Genomic DNA, 12781 nt, shown 5'->3' on the forward strand with positions numbered 1-12781 from the left:
TCCATTATTTATTGGATGAATAATTCATCATTTAATAACTATTATAATGTAACAATACAGGTGTTATTTCCATGTCAAGTAAGTATGCATCAAACGAAAAGGAACTCTTTTCGTTTCAATCTCAACACATTAGCTATTTTACCCTCAACTAAAAACAAAAAGTGTTGATTTGTTTTTCTGTCTAATCGTTGATAAAGGTCAACACAAAAAATATCTTAGTCATGAACTGGACACCTGGTGGTACACAGATCACATTGGTGGATCGAAAAACAAATCTTCATTTCAAGCCCCCAAAAACTCCTCAGGAGGTAACCTCAAGAGGTAGCCTAAACTCTTCATCACCCAAGATGTTTTTGTTACTTTCTTCTCAACTTGTGAAATCGGGATGAAATTTTAAACAACCTTAGTACAGTAATCTACTTTGTTAATAGGTTGAATGAGTTTACTGTGGTGGTAGCAACAGAAGAATGAAAAAAGCCATTGGATTTGTATATTTTATTGTTGAAACAAACAAGTATACAGTTCATATATTACTTATTATTATCTAGCAACATACAAATTAATATCATTATAAACGTTACCATACAATAAGTAACAATAATGGCAATGAATTCATCCTTTTTCAATAATCCAAAATCAACTAACATAAATATAAGTCGAAAACCGATAACTATGGAATCAATTTGTAATGAACAATATACAATCATGAACCAAATTAACTGAAAATGAATAGTACTAATAAAATAATATCCACTTTCTTAAATGTACACCATCAAATAATAAACATACCAAAAATATCATGCTCGTATGTACATTCAAAAATCGTATAGATCTCAAATGAAACATTTGGAATGTCACCTATCAACTTGAACTGGAATGATAATTCTTTAAATGCAAAATATCAAAAAGTTATCCTAGAGATACATACACGGAAATCCGAAAAATTCATTGTTCACGTTCATAATCTACATTAAATAAATGTAAAAGTTAACAAATTTATGTCATTTGATACATTGAAAACAGTAATTAAAACGATCTACGTCATCTTGATTGGTTGAGAAATTTCCATAATATTGTCACTAAAAAGCCAATTAAAAACATACTTTGGAATGAAGAATCTCAATTAGATAAAACGTCATCACATCCAAAATTAAAAATGTGTCAAGCCGTATAAAATATTGTAGTTCAATAATCAATCTAGTCTCTGGTCCTGTTACTGTACTTCATTTGTGTGGATATTACTGCTATTTTAATTTATTTAAATTAATTTTAATTTAATTTCAGAACCATTTAGGAACTACTTAGAATTAATTACACTATCAGTTCGGTCAAGAAACAAGTATACTCGTAAAATATTAACGATAGTCAGTAAAATAGAAAAATTCATTTCATTGTATGAATACAATTCAAAATAAGACTAATGATACTCCAATGAAAGACCAAATAAGGTCGAAATATCAAAGTAGGAAATATCAGAACTAATACTTGTTATTCGCATAACCCGTCCAAGCGAAAACAATACTAAAGCAAAAGTTAGCGAATTGCTAATCAGTGGATCATCAAACTACGGCCAAATTAATATTTACACACACACAGGTAATACTATGCACAACATAACATTTTCTCACATGAGAATTATTCCGTCTTTCGACAAAATTTCACATTCACACATAAAATACATTTCTGCAGTGGCAGAAAACTCTTTGGAATTGATTCTGCAAAAGCAAGCACATTGAGCTCATTTATGTTAAGCTTTCTTCTTCAAGAGCTCCAACTGTTTCAAACAGCTCTTGATGTCCTCACTGTCCACAACGTAACTCTGAAGTCTGAAAGCATTAAACAAATCAAATCAGTTTTATTTTGCCAAAACAATAATGAAATCAAATTACAACAACACATCCAGAACAAGAAAATACAATTTCACATAAATTACCCTAATCAGATTACTGAATTAAATAAAATCAATAAAATGAAAATACTTGGAAAATAATAAAAAATTGCACAACAAAATTACAGAACACTACTATTGAATAGAATACATTCAAATACACCGTATTGGTTATTATTTTCAAAAGAAAATCCAAATTAAATGCTGTAATTCACAATAATTGCAATATCTCAGTAATTTCCTTCTGTATACCGCATTGGATGATTGCGAGCATCTCAAGAAGCAAGAGAAGCATCTGAGAAGCTAGCATCTCAAACTTAAATAAAATACTCCTATTACAAAAAGAAGCAATACGAATAATTCTAAATCTTGATAGAGAGCAATCATGCAAGCCATTCTTCAGTAAGTTAAAGTTCATGACGGTGTACAGCCTGTACATTTATAGGACAATATTATATATATAAAAACTAACGAATCTAGATTCCCACGGCAAGTAGATATACATAATTACAACACAAGAAATAAAAATAATTTTACAATAAACACAATAAGGAAAAATATAAACATAATTTTACAATAAAGAAACACAATAAGGAAAAATATAAACAAAGTCCAACGTACATGGGAATAAAATTTATTGGTTGTCTCCCAGGTTGCATAAGACATGAACCTGATAGATCAAAATTCAAGAAATTGCTGAGAGCATATTTGATAGATTTAGCATGCTACAGTATAAATGAGTTTACTGTAAAAAAATGAATTTTATACAGTCACTATTTCTCTTTAGCTTCAAGTTAGTTTTTAGTTTTTGACTTTTTCATGTACATTTTCATGTATGTTTTGGAAAGAAATGATTGATTGATTGAGAATTAATTAGGAATTGAATTCTGTCCAACTGTTCACATCCATGACAAAATATTTCTATATTTTTTCGGAGAGGAGGATGATAACATAGTATTAGAATAGCGGGGAGATGTTAGGTATGAAGATGAGGGAATGTTAATTGATAAACGGGATTAAGTGGGTTACGAACCAACAGCAAATCAATTCTTTGAACAAACAGAACACAGCTAACATTAATGCTTCATGAATAATCAACTCCAAGGATGTAGATACCAAGAAGTGAAAGGAAAAAGTTGGCACTATCGATTATTGCAAATCATCTAAATCCAACATCAAGAATACCCCTATAATAGTTATACCATAGAGAAACAATAGCATAAGTAGATATCCCATGGTATAGGGCGTTTATGTCGCAACTTTTACTGTTATCTCAAGCTGATAGTCCACGTAGTTCTTTCCTGTGAAGCTTTATGACGCTGGTAGTCTCTCATATTGTGCCATTCATACACTCTCACCACAACAAAACAGTAAAAATTGACAATAATCGACATTAATCAACTTGAGATAACAGTATAAGTTGCGACATAAACGCCCTATACCATGGGATATCTACTTACGCTATTGTTTCTCTATGGTTATACTATGTTAAACTTTTACTATAATTTTATATTTTTTGATTATGTAAACTGAGTCAATGAAATGTATTTGTTGATGGCAATAAAAACATTTTGAATATGAAAAACTCTTGTTAAGTGGAAGTTGAAGTGCAGGTCTAGATAATGGCTGTGTCGAGTCGTAATTGGCGTAAATTTCATCGAGAAAGTCAACTGGGGTGTGAAGCTGGTGTAGCTCAACTTGCTTGAGTGCCACCGAGCAGTGCGCAGGGATAGTTTAACTATTCTATTTGAAACTATTCTTACATATTATGATAGCTATAAGCATTTTATACTATAATTTATTATACTTTCATGTTTTCTGATTATATAAACTGAGTCAATAAAATGTATTAGTTCTGTATTTGTTCATGGCAAAACAGTTCGAATATAGGAAACTCTTGTTGAGTAAAAGTTGAAGAGCAAGTTTAGATAATAACTGTATTGAGTCGTACCATAGAGATAAGATAGCATAAGATAATATCCCTTGGAATAGGGAGTTTACGTTCCAAATTTCACTTCAACTCCTCAAGCCGATATAGTCCTAGTAGTTCTTTTTTTCGTGAGCCTGTGTGACGCCTGTTGTCGTTCTTATACTCTCATCCGGCCAAAACAGTAATAATAGACAGTAATCCGCATGATTCAACAAAAACTCGGCTAAAAATTTGAAACATAAACGACCATGGCATATCTTCTTATGCTATCTTTTCTCTGTAGGGTTGGTATTTGTTGAAGCAATAAAAACATTTGAACTTGGAAAACTCTCAAAATAAAAGTTGAAGTACAAGTTTAGAGTCGTACTTAGCGTGAATGTCGTCGAGAAAGTCAGCTGGGGGGCCGAGCTGGTGCGGCTGCACCTGTTTGAGAGCCATCATGCAGTGCGCAGCCAGCGTCTTGAAGCAGGACTTGCGCGCCGCGTTGTGCGGCAGATTGTCCCAGAGCGGTGTGGCGCGCACGTATGTCCACGCCATCACCACGTACTCCAGCACTGACGGCCATTGCTGGCTGTCGGCCAGCGTGCGCGCTTGCTCCATTATGCACTTCTGCAACCACATGTCAATTATCAATCACAACACTTAAAAAATGATAATAAAATATATTAGAAACTTCATTCGTCACAAAAACACAAACAATATAGTTTGAGATAAAAATTCCAAATTTCGAATACAAAAAAAATAATAATATTAAAAAATAATGAGAATATAATAAAAAAATTCCTATTTCCAAATGTTTGCACTGAAAATTACTCAAATATAAAAGTGAAACATAACCTACGTTTTGAACTATAAATCAAAATTTGTGGAAGGAATAGTTTTGTGCTGTGACTGTTTCATGATATGGCCCTGGTAGTGCAGTACATTAAAACGTTTTAAGAATGATTCTCCTTCCCAGGAAGCTTCAGCTGGCTCTTTTAGGCAAGTAGTTCCTAATGTTTTTGTTTTTTTGGTTTAGCCTACATAATGTAGTCGGTCTATTTTTATACAGTATCGGTAAACCGGGGTGACTTTGTCCCAATTTTGGGGAGTTGGGAGTTCAAACAGCTTGCAAGCAATACTCAAGTTGAAACAAATCTCTTGCAATATGTTTGAAGAGTATTTTTCATTATAAAAAGTTAGTATTTTTCTTCACTTTAACAAAGATTTTTTTTTAAATAAGAGACAATGTCAACCAGGGTTTGGCCCCAAACCCTGGTTGACATTGTCTCACATATGGAGAAAAGTTGATTTTCGAGAGTTAGACAAAGTGAAACCAACTGTTAACCTTTAAAATGAATAATGACATTAAAACAAATGAAATCCACTTCAAAAAATCACAAATTGAAAAATATTCAAGTTTCTGCTGCCTGAAAATTTTTTGTAGCGTCGAGGCATGTTGGCTACAGCGGCTGTCAGCAAAAAATGAATATTGCAAACTCATCAATTTCAAGCAATGGATCTTCTTTTATTAGGTAGAATACATCATATTAATCTTATTTTGGATTGTATTTACATCATATCCTGCATAATATCACCATTTTTATACTGGGACAAAGCCGCCCCAAGTTTAACCTAAAAGTGACCTTGTCGTATTTAACTAGTAACAGAACCCTAAACAGTTTCAACTATGGATATTATGGATATACCAATTGAAATATAATAAAAAGGGAAAAACAAAATGTAATCACCGATATCATAATCTTTTAAAAATAAGTTTTCTATCACAAAGTTTTCAGACAACGAAATCACATAATGAAGCAAGCAGTTTGGTTTTATGTCGATAATTCAACTAATATATCGAGATTCGACAAGATATCAATTGTAGAACCTTGATAATGATCAGGGCTACGGCTATCAATGTTAAACATCGATTTCGGATAACAGAGATCAGAGATAAACTGATTTGAATATTTTTCCGCGAGGTGGGACGAAGTCGACCCGGTTGACGGTAGTTGATTGTTTCAATGTTGAGGAACGAACAGATAAATGATTGAGTGTAACCTTGAAAGCAGCCACATGTGTAGCAGCCCTATTGTAGGCCGGAGAGTCAGTCTTGGATGTCAGTCTTGATGTGGGCAGAGACTTGAAGATGTTCTTCTTGAGATAGTTGAGCTGGTCCTCGAGTGGACGCATGTCGGGGGCGGGGAGGCTCTCCTTCACCTCCTTCTCCAGCTCGGGATGCGTCTTCACGATTGTCTGGATCACCTTGATCAGCTGGTCTGACGAGAGTCCCTTCAGGGCAACGTCCAGTGGACCATCGAACACAAGTGGCGGACGTTCCAGGCGCGACTTTTTCGGGTTTGGAGAATTCTGCAAAAAAAACTCTACTGAATACGAAGTACTGATTTTAAGGAGGATGGAAACGCAGATACAAATGACAAATCTCTAGATTTTGTAGTAATATTGATTATTGAATGAAGAATGGAAGTCATTGGGACTAGTTTAGCCTATTAATGGAACCATTTACTTGTTAGCAGAAAATAAATATAGAAGCTACATTTATATTCATTCCGTGCAAAACAGTAGTGCTATCATATTATCATATTCCTTACACTAATGCGGAATGCAACTACCCGTAAAGTTCTCCCTATAATATTCTATAAAGTTGTAGCTGGGATTAACTCTTTGAAAAGGATTGGACACCTTTTACCTTTTCCTACTAAAATCATGTTAGTTAAAACATTGATATTCCCCTTTTTTTTCTTCTGTGACTTAGTGACTATGGACATGACTGTTCAACTTACTCAGAGATTGCAGCGCGCTCAGAATTACTGTGTGCGCTTCATCTTTGGTTTACGACGTGACGAACATATTACTCAATACTTTGGACAGCTCAAACTTTTAAGACTGCATGAATACAGGAGTCTCCATGCACTCATGTTCCTCTTCAAACTCTTGAAATCTCGGTCTCCCAATTACTTGGCAGCAGGGTTTCGCTTCATGGGTGATGTTGGCAGGGGTGGGACGCGTCATGGAGCTTGCTCATTGTCCGTTCCAATTCACAGAACTGAGCTATATAATAAGTCATTCCATGTTAGTGCGATTAGATTATGGAATTCACTGCCAGCTCATATTAGGCTGCTTGACAGTCAACGCCGGTTCAGTGCGGCTGTCGTGGCGTGGATCAGGGGGGGAGGGCTTAACTAGGCGGTTTTACTCTATGTTCTTTAGAGGTGTGAGTGTAAGTGTGATTGTGTGGGTGTGTGTGTGTGAATGTTTTGTGTGAGTGAGATTTATTCACTATTAAGATTTCTTGCTTTTAGTTTTCTCTTTTTTTCCTCTTAATTTATTCAATTTGTAGCAAATTGATTTATTAGTTTCCTTATAGTTTTTAATTATCATTTAATTTCAAATTGTAATGTATATTATTATTTCTATGTTACTCATCATCGTGGGTTAAATGGAAGAGGGGGCTTCTATTGCCTCAATTTCGCCCACATCACTTTTATTGTAAAGTGTAAATAAAAGTCATTTATCTATCTATCTATCTATCTATAATAAAAAATACGATTCTGTTATGAGAGTAGGAACAATAATTATGTAACTGGCCGCTATTCTTTCTTATGTAAAAATTAGTTTCTTTTATAATTCAATAGTTTCTATATTTTTTATTATTTATTAGAGGATAGGGATGAATATTTGAACGAACAGACTTTTAGATTGTAAAAGTTGGATTCAAGAGACAAATTGTTTATTTGCCGCTCTAATCGTTCATAACTTTCACTTAATATTTGTTTAGAAATACAAGCCAAATGGATCGACTCTTTACCAAGTAAACCACTTTAGGAAGTGAACTTTCTCTATGATAAAGTGCGAGGGAAACTACGCCAATAATCGAATAATAGCTTTCTATTAACTATTGCAAATAAACTTCAATATAACTGAGAATATACTGTTGTTTACTTTGAGAATTGAGATATTCATAATCTATAATATTTACAAGTGGCTTTGGCACACATTGGAGTATTAATCGCTCGGGGCAAACTTAGAATGGAATTAGCTTCATAGATACTCAAGAATTATGTAAGAATCCAGAATACAAGCTCGAAAGAATGAAAGGTAGGGAAAGTTCGAGAAAAGTGGAACAGCGATAATAATTCTATGAGACATATGGACTGATCTTTAATAACTGATTATTTATACATTAACTGGATTGAAACAAAAAGTACAATGAAAATTAGGTTAGTTCAAATATAGCCATCCCTTTACTCAAATAATAAAAAAATTGAAGAACTATTTAATTTTTAAATATGAGAAAATAGCGGCCAGTTCCTTACATAATTGTTCCTTACTCTTAAAACATAAATCGTATTACTTTTACAAAAACATCAGCAAAATGTTGTCTTCTCTTTTCCAGGAAATTGGCCAGTGATTCAAGAAAATAGTTGAGAATGGTGTTTGAACACACCTGCAACTTTCTAATTTCGGGGGAATGCAATAGATGAATAACTTCTGTATTACTATAAAATAGTCCCTATTTTATATAGAGACCTGAGTATCATGGCAATTGAGGGGAAAGGGTGACCAAGTATCAGATTTGTGTTTATTCACCCAAAAGTTATTGAAGAGTCAAATTGATTTCCCAAATGCAGTGGAGATGCGGGGATGAATGTAAACGTTTTTACCTTTTGTATCAATGAAGATAATATTATGATATGAGAGTAGTTGAAGAATAATACTTATGACTTATACTTATTATTAGTTTGTTGCGTTCAGCCGCTCAAGTGAGCAAGTTGTAGTCCTCCATTCCCTGAACAGAGCATTGCTTCTATTTCCTTGACAGCTTCTCAGCATTCAAATAATGTGTCGGGAACTCCATCTAATAGAAGTTCGCTTCTTTTCCCTGACAGAATCCCAGCATTCAACTACTATATAGGGAACTCCATCTAATAGCTTATCTAATCTAATAGTCATCACTCTTGAAAGCGTCTTAACATGAATTTCCTAATGGGGTGGGCACCTGACTGAAGAGCTTCAATCCAGATTAATACGGGCCCTCTCTCAAACGAAGTCGTTCTGTGGATTGGATAATATAGGAAAGATTTCTTATGTCGGGTGTCACAACACCGTATACAACGTATTTCTATTTATTATTTCACAACGAACGTTGTGATCTGATAGATTTGATAACGCACCTGCAGCCTTCTCTTTTCGGGAGAGCTGATGTCCATGGGCTCGCTAAGCAGCAGCCGCTTGCGAGGGGTGCTACGCAACACAATGGTGCTCTTAGAGTTGGGCGACCCAGAGCAGACGGGGAGGCTGTTGACCTTGACAGGGGTCGTGTCCTTGTGCGCGCCTTCGCGCTTGCGTAGATCGATGTCCGGCGACCAGGTGACGGGGATGCGTCGGCGGCCGCGCTGCTGGATGATCAGTTCGTCAGGAGACGGCGCCGGAGACAGAAACGACGAAGGCAGATTAGCATGGTTCACGTCGATTATCAGCGCCGTCTGGTTGTCCGCATTGTTATTGTTGTTGCGAACTGTTCAACAGTGAACATGTTATTAGACATTTATAAATATTACTTGCAAATCTAAGGACTGAAGTGGAACTCGACAGAAAAAAACTTGTTGCTAACCAAACAAACTCCAGGGCGGTTGTTGAAGTGGATCTTGTCAGAAACAGATGGTGGTCCACATTATTTTTGTTTTACGAACTGTTTAACAACAGACATTCTTTTAGGCTGGCCACTAAAGGTAGAACATGCATGATACACAACGTCATACATTTTTGAATCATCTAAGAAAAGGTCTTAAGGCAAGAATTTTTGAGGTTAAGATATTGTATCTGAATTTTAGTGTTTATTTTTTCCGCTGCTCTATTTAAGATTAAATTATTTCTCTAACATTAATATTTGTATAATTCATATAATTTTCCAGTGGTTTATTTATTGTTATTGCTTGTTTATTTCCTGTTAGAAGCCTCTCGCTGATGACAAAACATGTATATATACATGGATGTTTATCATCCATGTCCTATCGTTAGTGGCCAGCCTTAGACATTTATAAATTCAACGGTTACTTGTGCAACTAAGGACTCAAGTGGAACTTGAAAGAAACATTTTGGTTGTTTTGGGCGGTTGTTTTATGGAATGAAAATGACTTGATTTAGTCAAAACCTCCAATTATTTTACTGAGGGCCCTGTTTTTCAGTCACGTATGATCTCATACAGATATTCATTCTATATATTGCACGGTTCAACCAATCTCGGTCAAGACATTTGAACTTGGTTGAATCAGGTACAGTTACGTTTACGAGTGCACTGGCGATGGATTTCTATGGCGATAGTTACCATCAATAATTCCATTACACACTTGTAAGGCAAGCCCGGCTTGACCATGCTTGGTAAAACCGGGCACAAGTAATCGAATATTTGAAAGTCCTAACACGGGTCTAAGAGGTAATCAAATCTTCAATCAAAGTTGACCAAATAACGATAGTCTTAATATGTGTATAATAGCCTAATCAGATCCTGAATAAATGTTGATGATCAAATATTATTATGGTTTGATCGTTTATGGTCATCATCATCATTAGCATCAAATATTTAATAGTCTCAACAGTTCAATTTTTTATGAAAGATGATCAAAAATCAATTATTTGATTCATGATAATAAACTGATAGGACTGTAATGGGGTGGGGGCCCTGTGGAAATTAAAGTACTGTTGCCCTACAATTTTGAATTTTGTCCTTCCTTACGCGTGAAGGCCACCCTAATTATTTTTAATGTATAATATTTAATCCAATAATATTATTATCAATCATACATATTTATTATTCATTTTACCAGGTGTTTCAGTCATTGTCATTGCACCAAGTCGCGCAGGAATTTCGGCCAGGGCACTACGAGTGCTCCTCCTGAACATCAGGTCATTTGGTGGCGTCTCCATTTTTTCCGAAACTGCAAAACAAACAACATAAGAACATTCCATCTAAAGATAACTGCTAAAAATAAATAGTTGAGGACATTAGAATTACTCAATTCATGATGTAATGATGCAGTCATTCGAGTTTTTGCGAAACCAAGTCTAACTATCCAAAACTATATAGACAGTTCAATTTTCAAGTTCACTTTGAGTACAATTATTTCGACTTATAATAACTTGCTTCATCGTACCGATGTGTTAGAAGAAAAAAGTAAATTCGTATGGCTTTTGTTGGTGGAGAGTCCCTTGCGGGAAGGTCCCACCGAATGAATATATAATTTAAGCCGTCAATGGGCCTTACGACTGTCATACTTCAGCCGGGACCGACACTTTAACGTGTCCATCCGATACCACGGGATGTTTCATAATGACATTAACCAAACTTGAATACCTACTTTGCTTTCATGCAAGCTATCAGATAAGTTGATTTTATTGCTGGTTCTTAGCATAAGCCTCAATGTATCTTAATTTTAGGCATGTTAGGATAACTTGATTCCAAGATATAAGCAACACTGACTTTGACATTTAAACATCACAAAATTTTTTTAAGACGACACAGCAAAGTTGTAGGTAGCCTACTACCAAGAGAATTTTATACTACAAGCAATGCTTAGTTAGAGGATTTTAATAATATGGAATTATTTGTTATGAAAGAAGACTAATGACTAAATGAATTATAAATAGGCTACATCAACATCCAACAAGCGTTTAAATCTGACTTCTTTGTATGAGAACAGATTCAATAATTCGGAAATGTTCATTCACTAAGATGTTGGATATTATTGCTCAGATAGGCTAAATAGGCATAGGTATTTCCCAAGATTATTCATAGAGTTGGAAAATTGACAAAATGAAAATTATAACAAAAAGACTCAAATTCCCAATCACGTTTTTACAAGCTAATAACATACCGGTAATATAAATTATTTTGGGCAAGTAGGCCTACATGTACCGTTCAGAAAAATAAAAATTTATTTCTGAAATTATCAGACCAATTCACTAAGAATTCAAGTGAATCAAAAATAAAATTTCAATATCAAGTAAACGTAGGCTAAAGTAAAAGATTTACTGGTAACATCAGATTATGAGTGAATTAAAATTATTCAACTCAAGTTTATCTAACTAGATAGTTTATGCACGTCAACGTAATTTTCTAAGCTATTGGTTAGTGGAAAAAATATTTCCTTACTAGTAAACAGAACCAAGTCTTGATTTAACATAAGAAACTCTACATTATTAATCTTTAAAATAAATCTAAAGCTGTAAACTTAGTAAAAATAATGAAGATTTTACCTTTTAAGGACTTTGACAAACAGATAACAAAATGACAGGCTAAAAATGACAAACTTAGTAAATGTGGACAGGTATAAGACTGTAAAACTTTTGCCAAGTTGTAATATCTAGAAATACATTTAAAAATAATAAAATTGCAATACAAAATTATAAAAATGATTGAATATCTACTAATTCAATAGAACAGTGGACTAATCTAGATAAAAATAGAACAACTATTCCCGCGCGAATAAAGCTATAACCCCATTAATAATGGCAACGTAATCACAGCTCATAACCTGGATTAAATAATATTATTAGATCATAAACAAATTTTTCTCTCAACATACCTGTCAAATTGTAGCTGATATACAGTTGATAAAGTTCCACTCAATGTAATTAACACTTGAAAAATGCAATATGCAATGTGAAAATATCATCTAAACCTTCCCAAAAACCGTTGCTCTTTTGAAGAAACAAGAAATACGCCTGCTGCCTGGAGGAACCACTAAATTCTCTGGCTTGTGCACTATTTTTGGACCCACGCTGAGTAGTTCCCGCGATTTCGAAAGAACAGTTGGATTGGGTGGAAAACCGAAAACTAATAAAATAAAATGTGAGTAAATTGGCTCATTATTATGAATAATCTGTAAAATATTACGAATTTCATTTTGAAATATTTTTAAGGGCATGTAAATGTATTTTTAGTTACTTTTTCAAATTTG

General features: G+C 34.2%; 1 protein-coding gene across 1 annotated transcript; it reads right to left on the minus strand.

The window, feature by feature from the left end:
• Positions 1-480: 480 nt before the first annotated feature.
• Positions 481-12620, minus strand: LOC111052416 (tethering factor for nuclear proteasome STS1). Its single transcript, XM_022339079.2, has 6 exons — positions 12407-12620; positions 10646-10759; positions 8996-9339; positions 5862-6170; positions 4186-4427; positions 481-1826 (listed from the first exon to the last, which is right to left on the minus strand). Exons 2-6 carry the CDS (start codon positions 10746-10748, stop codon positions 1748-1750), a joined length of 1077 nt encoding a protein of 358 aa, XP_022194771.2. The 5' UTR covers positions 10749-10759; positions 12407-12620; the 3' UTR covers positions 481-1747.
• Between the last annotated feature and the right edge of the window lie 161 nt (positions 12621-12781).

Source organism: Nilaparvata lugens, chromosome 11, assembly GCF_014356525.2.
Source record: "Nilaparvata lugens isolate BPH chromosome 11, ASM1435652v1, whole genome shotgun sequence".
Classification (NCBI taxonomy): domain Eukaryota; kingdom Metazoa; phylum Arthropoda; class Insecta; order Hemiptera; family Delphacidae; genus Nilaparvata; species Nilaparvata lugens.